General features: G+C 36.1%; 1 protein-coding gene across 3 annotated transcripts in view; it reads right to left on the reverse strand.

Moving 5' to 3' along the window:
- Nucleotides 1–12375, reverse strand: part of LOC107691661 (homeobox protein cut-like 1) — a 150208-nt gene extending 137833 nt beyond the window's left edge. For all 3 annotated transcript variants that reach the window (XM_016490402.1, XM_016490403.1, XM_016490401.1), the window contains exon 1: nucleotides 12205–12375. In XM_016490402.1, the coding sequence (XP_016345888.1) occupies nucleotides 12205–12267 (63 nt within the window). In that variant the 5' untranslated portion in view covers nucleotides 12268–12375. The remainder of the gene's footprint in view (nucleotides 1–12204) is intronic.
- Between the last annotated feature and the right edge of the window lie 7574 nt (nucleotides 12376–19949).

A 19949-nucleotide genomic window follows, 5' to 3' on the forward strand; every position in this document is an offset into this window, starting at 1 on the left:
ATCATATCGATCGGAACACAGTTCATGCACGTAGCTCTCTTCTAACGAGCTGGTTATCTGAATCGGGTTTGTTAACTAAGCGAGACTGGAACTGGGAACCGATGGGCTACATCATGTGTCATTCACCGGTGAGAAAACTTTAAAAGTACTACAATACCAGGAAGGATGATTGGGTTGTTGATGTTTGTCTGCCATTCTCGCTCTGTCTGCACAGCGTGCGTGAACGTGCTGATGACGTATCCTGTCTGCACGAACCGGGTGCGCAGAGGTATGCTAATACATACGTTGACAGGCAGGTAGGAAAGCCAATTAAAACACTTGGACCGAGCGTTTTGATTGGACGAACATTTCTTTGTCCTACGCCTTCCACAGAATATATAAAAAATACAGATAAAGACATTTAGACCACTTAACTTAATGATTGCTATCGGGATGTGAAGAGACTTTCAACCAGCATAACAAAAAATGTTTCTGAAGACAATCACCTATTGCTACTTTAAGCTACTTTCATGATTAATTTAACAAGAAACAGTGTTCGCAATCGCAAACTATTTTAGTTACATAATGTGGTACAATTTAAGGATAATGATACTCAACGATGTAGGCCAAAAAAAATAAGTTTGGTGTCTTCAGATTGGAGATGGAGCAACTTGTTACTTTATGAATAAACACCACATAACACTTACAATGAGACCTAAAACACGTATTTAGAAAGTAAATACAGTCCATTTTGATTTCATGTTGATTTCAAGAGGCAAAGTTGCCAATAATTAGCTGTCTCGTTTACCCCTAACGCCAACAATTTGTGGTTTAACTCAGCATTAAAATGTGTTTGCAAGCCTTTGTATGTCTGTAATGTGACATACTTCTGGTATGGTATGGTTACTTATGGTAACAGAATATTCAAATTATCTAAAGGGGTTATATTCAATAGATTTTGACTGAAACAAGTAAGTTGGTGAAAAGACGTCAATCGTAAAATCGTTTCAGGCTCAGAGCTAATTATTGTATTATAAAGATTACAAAGACAAACAACCAGAAACATGCATTAATAAACATAACTTTGAAAATTTTTATTTCATGTTAACTTTAGAAAACAGCTTCATAGCTAGCGAAGTTTCATTTGTTCACAGATTTTTTTGCAGAAATTTCCAGATAATTCCAAATGAGAGTAAACCGAGGGTTGCTGTAAACAACATATTGACCACCGGCGACAACAGCAGACAAGGACAAGATGAAAAAGCATCCAGACACAAGAAGATGCACCTCATTAGTTTTTTGCACAGTAAAGTCACAGGCTTTGTCAAGGCCTTTGATCTCCATGGTTGTGATTTTTTTAAACATATCTCCAGCGAATTAGGGTGGTGCGGCGGAGCCTCGAAATGGCAGCGAAGACTAGAAATAAAAACATGCTCTTCTCATCATAGACTTGGTGAATCTTGTCTGAAAACAATGGATCGGGTTGCAGTAAGAAACGTTCAAGGACGGGGCAATCATAACAAATGTTAGTTTGATCCAGCTAGGTTTAAATTTGTTGTTTATGACAGAATCTAAATGTACAACTTGCATAAAAGCACTGTAATTTTTGTTTAATGTATCCATTAAAACCGATAAATCCAAATGACACAGAACAGATAACACTGAACAAGAAGACCGTTGTAATGATTCTTAAGTATAAAATCTGTTTTTAGTGACAATATACAAACAGACCATTTGGACTAAACTTCCCTTTATCTCTCTCTCGCTCCTTCGCTCAGGAAAGAGGGCAATCGGAGCAGATCTCTTTCCCATGGCTCTTAATTCAGAACTACTTCCCTCAAACTCTTTCCAGATGTTTCTGAACAGAAGCAAATAAAACGCTGTTCTAACCTTTTTCCACAGTCTATCACAGTAATAACCTGACGCATTGTTTTAACACTATTTTACATAAATATTATTCAGCAGTCCATTTTCTCCCATGTTCAAGGCTTTAAGTAGTTTTTGAACAACCACCAGGAAACAAATGTTCAAGACCTTTATTTAAAAAAAATTATAATTTCACTCAAGAAAGCCTGTAGATCAGAACTTTTTATCCATGAGGAATTGATGGAATCATGAAAAAATGGCTTTAAATGTCAAAGGCTACATTGAATGTAAGCTATCTAAAACAAAACAAAATAGTATGTTTGACTATTAGTTACATTATCAAATAGCCAGTGTGGTGATGTCATCAACAAAGGAAGAGCAAATTTATCACATTTTAATGAAAGTTTACAAAAACATTTTTCAATTTGAAATAAAATGCACCGATAAATTATTTCACAATTAAACTAGAAACATGCATCAAGAAAGTAAAAAAGGGTCTACTTGATTTTTTTTTTACTTAAAAATGCCTTTTGACTTTAAAGTTGAACACAGAAAAAGACCATTATGGTACCAATAAACTTTAGTTTTCTTTTGCAATTTGCTCTTTTTCTCAATTCAGCTGCTGTAAAACAAATCAGAGGCGTTAAATTCCTTCAAACTGAAGAATTTCCAGAGTGCACGGGCACACAGACCAAACATGCCATAAAGTACAAATGAAAGGAAGCAAGAAAGACAGAAAAAGAGAGGAAGAGAGAAGGGGCTGGGAGGGGCGAGCGCTCTCATCCCCTCCTCCAACTCAGGCTCTATTTGAAATGGACGGCTAATTATGCTGGTGGCGTCAGAGTTCTGGCTTCCCTGTGTGGGGCGGGAGGGGAGCGGCCCCCCCTGTGAAACCTCAGCCCTCAGACACAGCAAAAGGGGGCAGTCAGTGAAGTAATGACCGTGTGTATGAGTGTCTGAGAGAGGGTGACGGTGAGAGAGAGAGAGAGAGAGAGAGAGAGAGAGAGAGAGAGATCTTTATCTCCAGCAACCGACTGCAGACCGATCAGCAAAGGAAAGAGGGGTCAACACACACACCTATAAAAAGCACTCGCTTAAAACACTTTCATTAACTAGGCCTATATAGCCACTTCATATTACATATTCCAGTAAAAAATATCTATTTAAGCACATATTTATCTATAAATATATATTTAAGCACACACAGCTTTATCTTATACACAAGCTAAAATACATTGTACATTGGGGAACGATTCCCTCTTTAGACAGAATAAAAATACATCATCATCAAGTATTTATCACAGAGGACAGAGGACCCCTTTTAAGGAGCTATACTCACGCCACCATTGCTGGCCTACAATGATCGCACTGAGATGGCAGACAACTACACCAAGAAAAAACACTTCTTATTTTAGATCGCAGCACCTCCCAGAGCAGGTAATTCAAATAGTATGGGATTATCGGCGTCTGGGCTGATCTGGTAGCAGAACAAAGGTGCTCAAGTACCAGATCTGAAATTGCTAACCTATTCTTTTCAGCGACAAGCACCGCTACTTTTTTTAATAACCAAAGCAAGGTAACAGACTGAATCTCCTGTCACACACAGAAAAGGAAACTGTACAGATGGACCTTATACTGCATACGTAATATTCGTCATATCTTTACAAATATGAAAAGGCTATCAATGTATACAGTTTACAAAATTCTGTACAATTCGGTCAAATTTAGACCAAATAATATAACTGAAAATGTTTTGTGTTTTCTCAAAAGTGCATTTCAAGATACTCAAAGGGCCTTGCAGAATTTATTATCAGTATAAATTTAGTCAATTGAACTGCTTTATTATAGTATTAATGTCTTTACAAAGATAAAAAGCTACTAATGACAATACAATTCACAACAAAAGTTTTTTTCCTGTATAATTCGGACAACCACTACAGATTGACTTTAAGCAACATATGTAACATTCTTCATGCCTTTACAAATATGAAAAGGCTATTAATGTACACAATTCACAAATTTTATCTTTTTCTGAACACTTTTGTCAAATATTGAGCAAATAATGGTAACACTTTATTTTATGGCCCAATTCTCACTATTAACTATGATGTTTGCCTCAATGACTGCTTATTAATAGTTAGTAAGTTAGTTTTTAAGTTTAGGTATGGGGTAAGATTAAGGGATCTAAAACATGGTCATGCTGAATAAGGCGGTAATAAGTGCTTTATACGTACTAAACAGCCAATATGCTAGTAATATGCATGCAAGTTAATAGTGAGAATTAGTCCTTAAAATAGTGTTACCCAAATAATATCTGAAAATGTCGTTTTCTCAAAAGTGCCTATTCAATACACTCAAAAGGGATTGCAGAATTTATTATCAGTCTAAACTGTGAAATAAAAAAAATACAAAAGTCAATTTAAGTGCTTTACTATATTCTTTGTCTTTATAAATGTTTTTTTCTGTACAATTTCGGTCAAATTTAGACCAAATAATATAACTGAAAATGTTTTGTGTTTTCTCAAAAGTGCATTTCAAGATACTCAAAGGGCCTTGCAGAATTTATTATCAGTATAAATTTAGTCAATTGAACTGCTTTATTATAGTATTAATGTCTTTACAAAGATAAAAAGCTACTAATGACAATACAATTCACAACAAAAGTTTTTTTCCTGTATAATTCGGACAACCACTACAGATTGACTTTAAGCAACATATGTAACATTCTTCATGCCTTTACAAATATGAAAAGGCTATTAATGTACACAATTCACAAATTTTATCTTTTTCTGAACACTTTTGTCAAATATTGAGCAAATAATGGTAACACTTTATTTTATGGCCCAATTCTCACTATTAACTATGATGTTTGCCTCAATGACTGCTTATTAATAGTTAGTAAGTTAGTTTTTAAGTTTAGGTATGGGGTAAGATTAAGGGATCTAAAACATGGTCATGCTGAATAAGGCGGTAATAAGTGCTTTATACGTACTAAACAGCCAATATGCTAGTAATATGCATGCAAGTTAATAGTGAGAATTAGTCCTTAAAATAGTGTTACCCAAATAATATCTGAAAATGTCGTTTTCTCAAAAGTGCCTATTCAATACACTCAAAAGGGATTGCAGAATTTATTATCAGTCTAAACTGTGAAATAAAAAAAATACAAAAGTCAATTTAAGTGCTTTACTATATTCTTTGTCTTTATAAATGTTTTTTTCTGTACAATTTCGGTCAAATTTAGACCAAATAATATAACTGAAAATGTTTTGTGTTTTCTCAAAAGTGCATTTCAAGATACTCAAAGGGCCTTGCAGAATTTATTATCAGTATAAATTTAGTCAATTGAACTGCTTTATTATAGTATTAATGTCTTTACAAAGATAAAAAGCTACTAATGACAATACAATTCACAACAAAAGTTTTTTTCCTGTATAATTCGGACAACCACTACAGATTGACTTTAAGCAACATATGTAACATTCTTCATGCCTTTACAAATATGAAAAGGCTATTAATGTACACAATTCACAAATTTTATCTTTTTCTGAACACTTTTGTCAAATATTGAGCAAATAATGGTAACACTTTATTTTATGGCCCAATTCTCACTATTAACTATGATGTTTGCCTCAATGACTGCTTATTAATAGTTAGTAAGTTAGTTTTTAAGTTTAGGTATGGGGTAAGATTAAGGGATCTAAAACATGGTCATGCTGAATAAGGCGGTAATAAGTGCTTTATACGTACTAAACAGCCAATATGCTAGTAATATGCATGCAAGTTAATAGTGAGAATTAGTCCTTAAAATAGTGTTACCCAAATAATATCTGAAAATGTCGTTTTCTCAAAAGTGCCTATTCAATACACTCAAAAGGGATTGCAGAATTTATTATCAGTCTAAACTGTGAAATAAAAAAAATACAAAAGTCAATTTAAGTGCTTTACTATATTCTTTGTCTTTATAAATGTTTTTTTCTGTACAATTTCGGTCAAATTTAGACCAAATAATATAACTGAAAATGTTTTGTGTTTTCTCAAAAGTGCATTTCAAGATACTCAAAGGGCCTTGCAGAATTTATTATCAGTATAAATTTAGTCAATTGAACTGCTTTATTATAGTATTAATGTCTTTACAAAGATAAAAAGCTACTAATGACAATACAATTCACAACAAAAGTTTTTTTCCTGTATAATTCGGACAACCACTACAGATTGACTTTAAGCAACATATGTAACATTCTTCATGCCTTTACAAATATGAAAAGGCTATTAATGTACACAATTCACAAATTTTATCTTTTTCTGAACACTTTTGTCAAATATTGAGCAAATAATGGTAACACTTTATTTTATGGCCCAATTCTCACTATTAACTATGATGTTTGCCTCAATGACTGCTTATTAATAGTTAGTAAGTTAGTTTTTAAGTTTAGGTATGGGGTAAGATTAAGGGATCTAAAACATGGTCATGCTGAATAAGGCGGTAATAAGTGCTTTATACGTACTAAACAGCCAATATGCTAGTAATATGCATGCAAGTTAATAGTGAGAATTAGTCCTTAAAATAGTGTTACCCAAATAATATCTGAAAATGTCGTTTTCTCAAAAGTGCCTATTCAATACACTCAAAAGGGATTGCAGAATTTATTATCAGTCTAAACTGTGAAATAAAAAAAATACAAAAGTCAATTTAAGTGCTTTACTATATTCTTTGTCTTTATAAATGTTTTTTTCTGTACAATTTCGGTCAAATTTAGACCAAATAATATAACTGAAAATGTTTTGTGTTTTCTCAAAAGTGCATTTCAAGATACTCAAAGGGCCTTGCAGAATTTATTATCAGTATAAATTTAGTCAATTGAACTGCTTTATTATAGTATTAATGTCTTTACAAAGATAAAAAGCTACTAATGACAATACAATTCACAACAAAAGTTTTTTTCCTGTATAATTCGGACAACCACTACAGATTGACTTTAAGCAACATATGTAACATTCTTCATGCCTTTACAAATATGAAAAGGCTATTAATGTACACAATTCACAAATTTTATCTTTTTCTGAACACTTTTGTCAAATATTGAGCAAATAATGGTAACACTTTATTTTATGGCCCAATTCTCACTATTAACTATGATGTTTGCCTCAATGACTGCTTATTAATAGTTAGTAAGTTAGTTTTTAAGTTTAGGTATGGGGTAAGATTAAGGGATCTAAAACATGGTCATGCTGAATAAGGCGGTAATAAGTGCTTTATACGTACTAAACAGCCAATATGCTAGTAATATGCATGCAAGTTAATAGTGAGAATTAGTCCTTAAAATAGTGTTACCCAAATAATATCTGAAAATGTCGTTTTCTCAAAAGTGCCTATTCAATACACTCAAAAGGGATTGCAGAATTTATTATCAGTCTAAACTGTGAAATAAAAAAAATACAAAAGTCAATTTAAGTGCTTTACTATATTCTTTGTCTTTATAAATGTTTTTTTCTGTACAATTTCGGTCAAATTTAGACCAAATAATATAACTGAAAATGTTTTGTGTTTTCTCAAAAGTGCATTTCAAGATACTCAAAGGGCCTTGCAGAATTTATTATCAGTATAAATTTAGTCAATTGAACTGCTTTATTATAGTATTAATGTCTTTACAAAGATAAAAAGCTACTAATGACAATACAATTCACAACAAAAGTTTTTTTCCTGTATAATTCGGACAACCACTACAGATTGACTTTAAGCAACATATGTCTGCAGACCGATCAGCAAAGGAAAGAGGGGTCAACACACACACCTATAAAAAGCACTCGCTTAAAACACTTTCATTAACTAGGCCTATATAGCCACTTCATATTACATATTCCAGTAAAAAATATCTATTTAAGCACATATTTATCTATAAATATATATTTAAGCACACACAGCTTTATCTTATACACAAGCTAAAATACATTGGGGGCCGGTGAACGATTCCCTCTTTAGACAGAATAAAAATACATCATCATCAAGTATTTATCACAGAGGACCTGAGTCCCCTTTTAAGGAGCTATACTCACGCCACCATTGCTGGCCTACAATGATCGCACTGAGATGGCAGACAACTACACCAAGAAAAAACACTTCTTATTTTAGATCGCAGCACCTCCCAGAGCAGGTAATTCAAATAGTATGGGATTATCGGCGTCTGGGCTGATCTGGTAGCAGAACAAAGGTGCTCAAGTACCAGATCTGAAATTGCTAACCTATTCTTTTCAGCGACAAGCACCGCTACTTTTTTTAATAACCAAAGCAAGGTAACAGACTGAATCTCCTGTCACACACAGAAAAGGAAACTGTACAGATGGACCTTATACTGCATACGTAATATTCGTCATATCTTTACAAATATGAAAAGGCTATCAATGTATACAGTTTACAAAATTCTGTACAATTCGGTCAAATTTAGACCAAATAATATAACTGAAAATGTTTTGTGTTTTCTCAAAAGTGCATTTCAAGATACTCAAAGGGCCTTGCAGAATTTATTATCAGTATAAATTTAGTCAATTGAACTGCTTTATTATAGTATTAATGTCTTTACAAAGATAAAAAGCTACTAATGACAATACAATTCACAACAAAAGTTTTTTTCCTGTATAATTCGGACAACCACTACAGATTGACTTTAAGCAACATATGTAACATTCTTCATGCCTTTACAAATATGAAAAGGCTATTAATGTACACAATTCACAAATTTTATCTTTTTCTGAACACTTTTGTCAAATATTGAGCAAATAATGGTAACACTTTATTTTATGGCCCAATTCTCACTATTAACTATGATGTTTGCCTCAATGACTGCTTATTAATAGTTAGTAAGTTAGTTTTTAAGTTTAGGTATGGGGTAAGATTAAGGGATCTAAAACATGGTCATGCTGAATAAGGCGGTAATAAGTGCTTTATACGTACTAAACAGCCAATATGCTAGTAATATGCATGCAAGTTAATAGTGAGAATTAGTCCTTAAAATAGTGTTACCCAAATAATATCTGAAAATGTCGTTTTCTCAAAAGTGCCTATTCAATACACTCAAAAGGGATTGCAGAATTTATTATCAGTCTAAACTGTGAAATAAAAAAAATACAAAAGTCAATTTAAGTGCTTTACTATATTCTTTGTCTTTATAAATGTTTTTTTCTGTACAATTTCGGTCAAATTTAGACCAAATAATATATCTGAATATGTATTTGGTTTCCTCAAAACTACTTAAACCAAAGGGCCTCGCAGAATTTTTTATCAGTCTAAATTGCTAAATTAGACAAATGCAAGAGTCAGTTGAAGTGCTTTACTTTGAGGCTAAATTTGGAGAGGCCACATGCAAATATGTGTGTTGTTTTGGGGCCTCATCATATATTTGGCTTGGTTTTGAAGTGGTCAGGATCCGAGTCTGTGCGAATGTGTGGGGTGGGCTCCACAGAGACGCTGTTGTTCTATTCATCTTTCATGTAAGCAATAAAACCATGCCTAAAAGTAGTTTACCCACATTTCCTCAGACACGTGGTGACATTACTGCTCACTTTTTCGGGACTTTCCCCATTCTTTCAAATCCAGTCAGGTGTCAGTCAGACAGTTATTACTAAAACAGTCGAAATACAGGTGCTCAATTCATTAAGTGATGTTTAATGAAAACACTCCATCTGCAAGTGATGAGCCACCTCCTCAAAAATATTCAAATATCTTTCATCATTCGTGTACTCATCTAATAAATTATTACCCAAGATTACAAGTTATCAGTTAATTATCTATTACAGTAAGAAAAGTGGATGACGGCACATCCAACTACGAGTATAACGTCTGGCAGCCTAATCTGCTAAAACTCTTCACAGGCATACTGTACAAGATCTCAAAGATATAGCAGCGCCATTCATACGGTAACCACAGAGGAACCGAAAACGCAACAGATTACACTCTTATGGTGTTTAGGTACACAGTGTACCACAGCCGGCCCATGTGCCCCTCATTAAAGATATCAAACACATTTTAAAGTCATCACAGGGGCCCAATGCAGGTCCAGACAAGAGAGTCTACTACTCACATCTTGATGGTGGCAGAACTGCCTGCGTCAATCGCTAATCTCTCCACATTGACGCACGAAAACTCGGGACCAAGAACCGAAAACGCAACAGATTACACTCTTATGGTGTTTAGGTACACAGTGTACCACAGCCGGCCCATGTGCCCCTCATTAAAGATATCAAACACATTTTAAAGTCATCACAGGGGCCCAATGCAGGTCCAGACAAGAGAGTCTACTACTCACATCTTGATGGTGGCAGAACTGCCTGCGTCAATCGCTAATCTCTCCGAGTTGACGCACGAAAACTCGGGACCTCACACCAAGTGAGGTACACCAACACCTCACCTGCATTCGCAGACCTCAGAGCCACATGGTGACAGGACATGGCAGGTGACACCGACAAACAAAAAGTTTGGGATATATGAGACACAGGTCTGTTTGGAGTCACTGGGTTGTGGAAATTATAATTCAGACGACTTTATTTCACTGTCTGGTGCGGTTTTTGCAGGGTAATATGAGACATCTGATTCACATCGAGGCATCAATTAAGTGTGAACCAGTGAAGTTAATCAGAAAAAAAAAAACAAGAAATAAACACACTTAAAACATTCTGAAAAATAAGATTTGAATAGAAAAGACACAAAGGTAGCAAGAGAGAAAAATTAGATGATAAATAGCGTCCATGACATCATCAAAGCCTGAACTCGCTGATGCCAGTTCTTATCAGCCTGGGACACAGATAGAAAGAGAGCGAGAGAGAGGAGAGGGGAGAGGGGAGAGGAGGGAGAGCATTGAAAATTTAGAGTCACCACATCAGAATATGCCCAGCTGTGTGTGTGGTCCTTTTATGTTCAACACTATATGTCTGCACCCTAATTGAATAAATGATTTTCCAAGAACACAACATAATCAAACAGCAAAACATCTGACATGCAAGGAGTCGGGCAATGTTTGACTATTACAGATTAATGTTACACAAAATCCGAATAGCATCTCAAAACATATTGCAACACATGCACATATAGAGCATTCTACACTCTGCTTTAATTTAGTAGGCTATCATATTAGAATATTTGACAAATATGCAAAATACTTTTAAGGCAGAAAACTTAATCGATCCAAAAAGCTCGTTTTCTTGTTACTATCCAATGACATCGATTTTTAAATAATATGATATCGTTTTTTTAAATGACTCGTGAGGCTTATGAAGATTTAGAAATGGTTAAGAGGAAATTTAAAGTTCGATCGGAAAATAGGTCAGCGATTTTTTTTTCTAGCTAAGCTTTGCGACCTCAGTTCATAAATACATAACTTAAACTCTTAATCAATAATTGATATAATCATGGGTCTATTGTTTATGCCTAACCAAACGCGACAAATGTACTTCATACTCCTACAGCACGAACACTACAAATAACGAAAGAGTTCTGACTTTGACAACTAATCAATTTTAAAAACAAATACCACAACATTAAACCAAAACAACTGCGGGGCAAACCGAATCTTCACATTCCCACCTGCGTTTAAACGCTCCATATTTCTGTAGAACGACTTGAACACAAGTTATATGTGAGGGTGGGAGAAAAGAGTGAAATTGCATTACAATTGTTTTGACGAGCTATCTGTTTCGGCTCTGTAACTGAATAACGAAATAAACCAGTAACACATCTATATTTAACAAAAACGTTCATCTGTTCGTGTTTGTTTTTTGTTTTGTGTTTAATTGTTCCTGTCTAGCGCAGGTTTAGCAGCCAATTCCGTCTACACTTTAAACTTAACGTACCTACTAAGCTGAACTTAGCGTTTGCTAACTTCATAAACTTCTAAAGTCACACAAAAAGTGCTGGTAAACAATAAATGAGGCGAAATATAAAAAGGTAGGCAGTCTAACACCTCTCTCGTTACTAAGCAATAACGTCTCGGTCCAGCACAGCGCCACCCGTGTAGCGCGACACACTTCTAAACACAAAATTATTTCCACAAACATACTATCTAAATCTCTTCAGCACAAACTATTCCCAAAACACCCCGAGGTTGGAAAGGAGCCGGAAAGAATAGGGAAACCTTCGGCCTCCCGTTGCCAAAGTGGCCGCATCCACCTTGACCGTGATGGTTGATCGATGGGAATTGAACAAAGAGGATCAATTTCCGATCAGCGCGAGAGAGCCGCTTTAATCAATGGGCACCGAACCCGGCGAAAGAGCCGACGCAAGAGCAACGCGCCCACACTCTCAGCGCGACGCTCCCCGGGACCGGCTTACCGGCACACACAGCGAGTACAAAGCGAAAGGGAGCTGACCTGGAGCTGCTGCAAATCAAAGCGTTTCCAATATTGAAACATCGATCCCGCATTGGCCGCCATCTTGAGACATATTGAGACGGAATGAAAGGCTGATAGAGAGAGCGCGAGAGGGGCTGGAGTTCAGCGCGAGAGAGAGAGAGAGAGAGAGAGAGAGAGAGAGAGGGGCGGGGGAGCGCGCGCAAAACACGGAGCGGAGCAGAATGGAGTTATCGAACGCCAACCTGCGATATTGAATAGGGCTACTGAAACCAATTATTGAGACCGTCCTAAATAAAAGGCAGAAAACGCGGGATGGAGTTTCCGCGTTCAGTCGAGCTCCCCGTGTCGCAGGAGAGGGAGGGGGATGCTGGATTCGTTTTCATCCGTTAAAAGAAGAGAGTTTACACGGTTATTGATTTTTTATTATCACCATAGATAGATATTACGAGACGCTAATCAGATCTGACGCGACGCGGCGCGCGCAAACGCAACGCGCAGCTTAAGTGTTTTTATGTTTCTCATGGTCAGATGAAGAACCTTCTGGCCTGTTGCTGTATTCGTACCTGATATATTGATTTTTGATTTGTTCTTATCTTTAATCCTATTGAAAATATATCTTATGTTCTTGTGTGTACGCTATTGTCTTATATTGGTTTTGCTGTTGGTTGTCTATATGTCTAGTTACCCTCTCTTTATACTCAAAAACCAATACATCTATTATATTGATTTTATGGGCATTCTTGCGTGAAGAATGTGGATACGTCGATCGATAGCTTAAATAAAACGCAACACAATCTAATTCTTCTCCATAGCCTATAAATACTGCATGAAGCAATATGCATTTAAATTATTATGGGCGGTATTTAAGATGGTGGCATTAGATTATTTGATGTTATAACATAAACCCTTGTCCGGTCGATTCCTGATGATTTGTAAATGCTGCTTTTGAACTTGAACTTGGAGAGCAGCGCCCTCTAATGGTCGTCTGTAATATCGTCTCACCTCGTTGTTCATGGTACATGGTGATGATCCAATGTCGTTGTATTAATTGTCACAATTAGTGATGATAACCAATCACTGCTTAGCCAACAATGTTAATTGCTGGACAGTGATTACACTGATTACCTAAATACATAATTTATTAAGCAAAATTATTATTATTTTATAAGTAGTGGTAAAAACCAATCACTATTTAGCCAGTGATTATTCTTTTAAATTATTTTATAATTAGAATTGCTTTACAATGAAAAAAATATGAGTATTATTACATTATAATGTGTGTGATTTTACATATTCTTTCAGTGTCTCTTTCTTATATATGTGTGTGTGTGTGCGCACAGTTCATATTCTGTGGTGAATATTGCTCTTTTACCGTTGAAAGGTAATACACTTAATAATACACTGTCAAAAATGGTGGAAACAATCCATTTTTCCATCCATTGTCACAATAATAACTTTGGTCATTTCTACTTATTTTCATGATCGTTCAACTCAATTTCAATACAGGTTGTCACTTTGACCACTTTGATTGTAATTCATCTTTATTGTCATTGTGCAGAGTACAAGTTCACAACAAATAAAAAACTGGTAGCATCTAAGCAAGTGTGCAAACAGTAAAACAGCATTTAAATAAGAACTTTTAGTTTACCAAAGTGCTGTCCAATTTCAAAACAATACAAAAGTATAGAATACAGTTAAATACAATAATAGAAAACAATATATAATAGTATATTAGGGGGGAAAAAACAATCTAGAAAACATTTTAGTGCTATCATGCAAAAGAAAAAGAGTGTGCATGTAACACAATAAATAATCCAGGAGTTAAGGAAGAACGTCAACAATGAGCATTTTTAACCTTAATTTACACAGCCGGATTCCAGAGTCACCTTCAGTTCCATTAGTTACGTTCATTGGTAGAGCAGCCCTGATTCTCACCCTCACCACCGCACACAGACACTTAAAGAGAGAGGATGGGGGGCTTCAGTTCAGACCCCGCAGGGTGGAGTGAGAATTGGAAGCTGGGAGAGTCCCATGGCTCCTCATAAGTGCTCCTCCCCTCGGTTCCCCTCACTGAGACAGCAGGGGAGCTGCGCAGGAGAGCCGGTCCCACTGGCGGTTTGTTTTTTCAGGCCCACTGGAGCCTCTGAGCACCCAGCCCCCCCTCTCTCCACCCAGGCGTGCACACACCTCATGGGAGCACAATTAAGAGCTATCTCTCCTGCCTGCCGAGCTGTGGAGGACTCCCTCCTCTACCCTTCCCCTTTTTTAATCAAATAAGCCTCCTCTTGAGGCTAGTCCTCGTTTAAAAAGTCGGCATTCAGGATTAGATTTTAATTATGGAGATGCAAAGACATGGCAAATTAACATAATGAAGAGACAAGCAGAGATGTGAGGAGGGCATTGTTCTGGGGATGTGTGTGCATCTGACTGTTTCCATATGTACACGTGATCAGTGGATCAATGGAAAGGTGTCTGATATTTAGTCATAAAAAATAAATCTTTACCATAAATACTCATATGCAACATTTGAAATGTAAATTGCTTGCGTATTGTGTAATACGTATGTGTAAAAAGTCCATGAAGATCTAACTATAGTGCAGGTAATATGTTTTGTGGAGGAATATAGAAACTTACAGAGTCCTTGCAACTGGGTAAACTGCTCCATCTGCAGGCAAACAAACTACAACTGAATACTGCTGTCATATTTTAAATATAGGTACTTTAAACAAAATTAAAAATTGTACACATATGTATATATTTTGATTTCATATTATATTATTACTTAATATTATATGAAAATTTGCTGCAAAAAAAATAATAAAAATAACCAGATAAATAAAACATAATTTTTTTACCTCACTGAATTTAGTTCTGGTTTATTAAATAGTCCCTGTATTTGATGCATAAAAAAATATAAAATTATATATAATTAATTATAATTATATTAAAATTAATTATTATATATATGACATTTACAAACTGGTTTGAGGTTTCTAAGATGCACGTCCTTTGGGTACTTCCTTTTTCAGTAGCAGAAAAGGAAAACTATCATGAGGGTTCTTACATGCTTATTACTTATTATATCATACAGTTATATTACATTAAGTTTTATATCTATATATATATATATATATATATATATCATGAAAAATATAATGATTATCTAAATTAATGTACTGAATCAACTTTTATTAGCCATTTTGACAAATGCAAAAACACACACACTCTCTCAAAGATTCACATTGGATGGTCAACATGACTTGAAGGACGTTTAAATTGCTGTTGACAACGTAATATATAAAATGCACCCGGGTTTTTACTGTGTTATTACACACAACAAAGTTTAAATAAAATTAAAATGGAATCAGAAAATATAAAAACAAATATTAATTTTTAAAAAGTCTAAAAAATTTATTTTTAAAAATCTAAATAAAATTCAAAATATTAACAAAAACTATGATAGTATATTAATGATACTACAATAACTCTAAACACAGTCAAACCCATACATGCAAATTGCGCACCAAATTTATTGTAATTCCATTTTTTTTTTTATTTATAAATGTTTTTTTCTGTACAATTTCGGTCAAATTTAGACCAAATAATATATCTGAATATGTATTTGGTTTCCTCAAAACTACTTAAACCAAAGGGCCTCGCAGAATTTTTTATCAGTCTAAATTGCTAAATTAGACAAATGCAAGAGTCAGTTGAAGTGCTTTACTTTGAGGCTAAATTTGGAGAGGCCACATGCAAATATGTGTGTTGTTTTGGGGCCTCATCATATATTTGGCTTGGTTTTGAAGTGGTCAGGATCCGAGTCTGTGCGAATGTGTGGGGTGGGCTCCACAGAGACGCTGTTGTTCTATTCATCTTTCATGTAAGCAATAAAACCATGCCTAAAAGTAGTTTACCCACATTTCCTCAGACACGTGGTGACATTACTGCTCACTTTTTCGGGACTTTCCCCATTCTTTCAAATCCAGTCAGGTGTCAGTCAGACAGTTATTACTAAAACAGTCGAAATACAGGTGCTCAATTCATTAAGTGATGTTTAATGAAAACACTCCATCTGCAAGTGATGAGCCACCTCCTCAAAAATATTCAAATATCTTTCATCATTCGTGTACTCATCTAATAAATTATTACCCAAGATTACAAGTTATCAGTTAATTATCTATTACAGTAAGAAAAGTGGATGACGGCACATCCAACTACGAGTATAACGTCTGGCAGCCTAATCTGCTAAAACTCTTCACAGGCATACTGTACAAGATCTCAAAGATATAGCAGCGCCATTCATACGGTAACCACAGAGGAACCGAAAACGCAACAGATTACACTCTTATGGTGTTTAGGTACACAGTGTACCACAGCCGGCCCATGTGCCCCTCATTAAAGATATCAAACACATTTTAAAGTCATCACAGGGGCCCAATGCAGGTCCAGACAAGAGAGTCTACTACTCACATCTTGATGGTGGCAGAACTGCCTGCGTCAATCGCTAATCTCTCCGAGTTGACGCACGAAAACTCGGGACCTCACACCAAGTGAGGTACACCAACACCTCACCTGCATTCGCAGACCTCAGAGCCACATGGTGACAGGACATGGCAGGTGACACCGACAAACAAAAAGTTTGGGATATATGAGACACAGGTCTGTTTGGAGTCACTGGGTTGTGGAAATTATAATTCAGACGACTTTATTTCACTGTCTGGTGCGGTTTTTGCAGGGTAATATGAGACATCTGATTCACATCGAGGCATCAATTAAGTGTGAACCAGTGAAGTTAATCAGAAAAAAAAAAACAAGAAATAAACACACTTAAAACATTCTGAAAAATAAGATTTGAATAGAAAAGACACAAAGGTAGCAAGAGAGAAAAATTAGATGATAAATAGCGTCCATGACATCATCAAAGCCTGAACTCGCTGATGCCAGTTCTTATCAGCCTGGGACACAGATAGAAAGAGAGCGAGAGAGAGGAGAGGGGAGAGGGGAGAGGAGGGAGAGCATTGAAAATTTAGAGTCACCACATCAGAATATGCCCAGCTGTGTGTGTGGTCCTTTTATGTTCAACACTATATGTCTGCACCCTAATTGAATAAATGATTTTCCAAGAACACAACATAATCAAACAGCAAAACATCTGACATGCAAGGAGTCGGGCAATGTTTGACTATTACAGATTAATGTTACACAAAATCCGAATAGCATCTCAAAACATATTGCAACACATGCACATATAGAGCATTCTACACTCTGCTTTAATTTAGTAGGCTATCATATTAGAATATTTGACAAATATGCAAAATACTTTTAAGGCAGAAAACTTAATCGATCCAAAAAGCTCGTTTTCTTGTTACTATCCAATGACATCGATTTTTAAATAATATGATATCGTTTTTTTAAATGACTCGTGAGGCTTATGAAGATTTAGAAATGGTTAAGAGGAAATTTAAAGTTCGATCGGAAAATAGGTCAGCGATTTTTTTTTCTAGCTAAGCTTTGCGACCTCAGTTCATAAATACATAACTTAAACTCTTAATCAATAATTGATATAATCATGGGTCTATTGTTTATGCCTAACCAAACGCGACAAATGTACTTCATACTCCTACAGCACGAACACTACAAATAACGAAAGAGTTCTGACTTTGACAACTAATCAATTTTAAAAACAAATACCACAACATTAAACCAAAACAACTGCGGGGCAAACCGAATCTTCACATTCCCACCTGCGTTTAAACGCTCCATATTTCTGTAGAACGACTTGAACACAAGTTATATGTGAGGGTGGGAGAAAAGAGTGAAATTGCATTACAATTGTTTTGACGAGCTATCTGTTTCGGCTCTGTAACTGAATAACGAAATAAACCAGTAACACATCTATATTTAACAAAAACGTTCATCTGTTCGTGTTTGTTTTTTGTTTTGTGTTTAATTGTTCCTGTCTAGCGCAGGTTTAGCAGCCAATTCCGTCTACACTTTAAACTTAACGTACCTACTAAGCTGAACTTAGCGTTTGCTAACTTCATAAACTTCTAAAGTCACACAAAAAGTGCTGGTAAACAATAAATGAGGCGAAATATAAAAAGGTAGGCAGTCTAACACCTCTCTCGTTACTAAGCAATAACGTCTCGGTCCAGCACAGCGCCACCCGTGTAGCGCGACACACTTCTAAACACAAAATTATTTCCACAAACATACTATCTAAATCTCTTCAGCACAAACTATTCCCAAAACACCCCGAGGTTGGAAAGGAGCCGGAAAGAATAGGGAAACCTTCGGCCTCCCGTTGCCAAAGTGGCCGCATCCACCTTGACCGTGATGGTTGATCGATGGGAATTGAACAAAGAGGATCAATTTCCGATCAGCGCGAGAGAGCCGCTTTAATCAATGGGCACCGAACCCGGCGAAAGAGCCGACGCAAGAGCAACGCGCCCACACTCTCAGCGCGACGCTCCCCGGGACCGGCTTACCGGCACACACAGCGAGTACAAAGCGAAAGGGAGCTGACCTGGAGCTGCTGCAAATCAAAGCGTTTCCAATATTGAAACATCGATCCCGCATTGGCCGCCATCTTGAGACATATTGAGACGGAATGAAAGGCTGATAGAGAGAGCGCGAGAGGGGCTGGAGTTCAGCGCGAGAGAGAGAGAGAGAGAGAGAGAGAGAGAGAGAGGGGCGGGGGAGCGCGCGCAAAACACGGAGCGGAGCAGAATGGAGTTATCGAACGCCAACCTGCGATATTGAATAGGGCTACTGAAACCAATTATTGAGACCGTCCTAAATAAAAGGCAGAAAACGCGGGATGGAGTTTCCGCGTTCAGTCGAGCTCCCCGTGTCGCAGGAGAGGGAGGGGGATGCTGGATTCGTTTTCATCCGTTAAAAGAAGAGAGTTTACACGGTTATTGATTTTTTATTATCACCATAGATAGATATTACGAGACGCTAATCAGATCTGACGCGACGCGGCGCGCGCAAACGCAACGCGCAGCTTAAGTGTTTTTATGTTTCTCATGGTCAGATGAAGAACCTTCTGGCCTGTTGCTGTATTCGTACCTGATATATTGATTTTTGATTTGTTCTTATCTTTAATCCTATTGAAAATATATCTTATGTTCTTGTGTGTACGCTATTGTCTTATATTGGTTTTGCTGTTGGTTGTCTATATGTCTAGTTACCCTCTCTTTATACTCAAAAACCAATACATCTATTATATTGATTTTATGGGCATTCTTGCGTGAAGAATGTGGATACGTCGATCGATAGCTTAAATAAAACGCAACACAATCTAATTCTTCTCCATAGCCTATAAATACTGCATGAAGCAATATGCATTTAAATTATTATGGGCGGTATTTAAGATGGTGGCATTAGATTATTTGATGTTATAACATAAACCCTTGTCCGGTCGATTCCTGATGATTTGTAAATGCTGCTTTTGAACTTGAACTTGGAGAGCAGCGCCCTCTAATGGTCGTCTGTAATATCGTCTCACCTCGTTGTTCATGGTACATGGTGATGATCCAATGTCGTTGTATTAATTGTCACAATTAGTGATGATAACCAATCACTGCTTAGCCAACAATGTTAATTGCTGGACAGTGATTACACTGATTACCTAAATACATAATTTATTAAGCAAAATTATTATTATTTTATAAGTAGTGGTAAAAACCAATCACTATTTAGCCAGTGATTATTCTTTTAAATTATTTTATAATTAGAATTGCTTTACAATGAAAAAAATA

Source organism: Sinocyclocheilus anshuiensis, unplaced genomic scaffold, assembly GCF_001515605.1.
Source record: "Sinocyclocheilus anshuiensis isolate Anshui unplaced genomic scaffold, SAMN03320099.WGS_v1.1 scaffold186, whole genome shotgun sequence".
NCBI lineage: Eukaryota > Metazoa > Chordata > Actinopteri > Cypriniformes > Cyprinidae > Sinocyclocheilus > Sinocyclocheilus anshuiensis.